The following is a 1,976-nucleotide window of genomic DNA, read 5'->3' on the forward strand; positions in this document are numbered from 1 at the left end:
CTCTCTACCTCTTTACTCTGACGACTCCGAGTACTCTCTTATGTCCAATAAAGCTGAAGATTCCCCCAAAACCCTGTGTTTAAAGCTAATTAGCAATTGCTAGCATTGTCAGACACTAAACTAAAATAGCTAAACATGAACATGTCAGTATTGTTAATGTGAGCCTGTTAACATGCTGCATTGTGTTTGCAGTACAGCCTCACAAGGCCACTAACATGGCTGTACATTCCTAGTTTTGTTTCAGTGACATTTCATTTGTGCAACCTTAGAGTTCCCTGATAATTAATGGCCAATAAGAATGATTTTGTTCAACATTTGACCATTTCTATGGCCTCTATGGCTGTAAAATGGTATATTCCAGATATGCCATTAAGTTTGAAGTTCCAGTTTACTGCAACTGCAATTCAGTTTCTTAATGTTTAAGTAGAAAATGTCATGATTTTTCACCCACACTGAGATGTAGTTATCTGACATCTTGCAGTGTGATGACAAATATTAGTTACTAGTTGGTGTTGTTGTCTTAAGTGCAAATATATATATAAAAAAAAAAGACGAGCCGTGGAATTACACGTGTAGAATTGTTTATCACAGTTTTGTATTACTGTTGACTGTGTTAAGTGAGTTGGATTAGGTGTTGTTGGGAACTTTGGGAATGTGTGTTGCCTAAATCCTACTTCTCATGTGCAACTCTCGAATGTGTGTTCTCACCCTACAACCATACAAGACAGGATTGTTACATTCCCCCCCTCTGCAGGCACCCCTGTTGTGCATTTCTGTTAAAACGAATGTGGCAATTTGCTCAAAACGCTATTAAATGCAGTAGTAACAGGGACAGAATACATGTTTTCTTTTGCCTTTAAACTGCAACAAATTTAAATTTGCAGGGGCTTCCTGAAAAAAGGCTGTTTATATATTTAGAGAGGGAAATGTTTACCATTTCACTTAACCAACTAGCTGTATAATTTCCATGAAACCTTTGCCAACTCCACTTTTATTGTTGCCTTTGCTGTTTACATTTTTGATATTTCTACACCATTTCAACACCTTTCACCTTCATTCTTACAGCTTTAGATATGAGTCCCTTGTTTAAATGACAGGCAGTTAGCTTGTTAGTGTCTGAAGAAGGATCCAGGTGGCTCGCTAACCAAATATAGACCAAGCAGCCAGAAGTACAAGGACACACTCATGCAACCTTCAGCACACCTCCATGCTCAGGATGTACGCATGCACCTGCACTGGAAAATACACACCATGCACAAGTTTCTCTGACCTGTTTTTTTTTTATTCGATTGCTGAATTCACTAGCTCCATTTTTTCAACAAATGAAAAATGTCATTGTAGGTTTTCAATAATGAACACAGATGTCTGTGTATACAACTCTCATCCCGGATATAGAACATAGTGTTGTTATCCTCAGAGTGTCCTCAGCATTCCTTCCTCAGCTGTATAGTATAAATGGAGCTGGAGACCTGGCAGTAATGGGTGTCTTGTCTCCTGGGTTGATATTCTCAGGCTGAGACTGAGAAATTAATTGAAACCACTGGGGCTGTGGGATGTGAGTTTGGGGTGCATGAGAGGGCAAGGGTAAAGGAGACTGTAGGGGATACTGTTGTCTGGACCAGTCATTTTAAGATGGAACAACGTAACCTTTTATGTACGTATGTAATTTTTTGTAATTTGGTGCTATTGTTGTTATTGTTGAGCCTTCCTATTAATTGCGGACAAAAAAAAAAGAGAACATTCCATTTTACTGAAACTTGTATCTTATTGCCATATCTTTGGCCATCATTTTGGTTATGACATAATAAGTTAGATCAGGTACTATCATACTGTACAGCTTGTACACAAGCCAGTGGCTTAGCCCAGGGTTCTCAAACTGCTGGCTAGATGGCCATTCCCTCCATTATCTGTATCATGTTCATCCGCTTACCTGGGGTTGGGCTGTGGGGGTAGCAGGTCCAGCAGAGGACCCCAAA

The 1,976-nt window shown here is 39.5% G+C and overlaps 1 protein-coding gene across 1 annotated transcript in view; it reads right to left on the bottom strand.

Moving 5' to 3' along the window:
- Positions 1-1,194: 1,194 nt before the first annotated feature.
- LOC118328092 (phosphatidylinositol-binding clathrin assembly protein-like) overlaps positions 1,195-1,976 on the bottom strand; it is a 5,588-nt gene continuing 4,806 nt past the window's right edge. The window contains exon 9 of the mRNA XM_035661696.1: positions 1,195-1,230. Coding sequence (XP_035517589.1) covers positions 1,195-1,230 — 36 coding nt within the window. The remainder of the gene's footprint in view (positions 1,231-1,976) is intronic.

Source organism: Morone saxatilis, unplaced genomic scaffold, assembly GCF_004916995.1.
Source record: "Morone saxatilis isolate NCDOM2014 unplaced genomic scaffold, NCSU_SB_2.0 Contig18, whole genome shotgun sequence".
Lineage (NCBI taxonomy): Eukaryota > Metazoa > Chordata > Actinopteri > Moronidae > Morone > Morone saxatilis.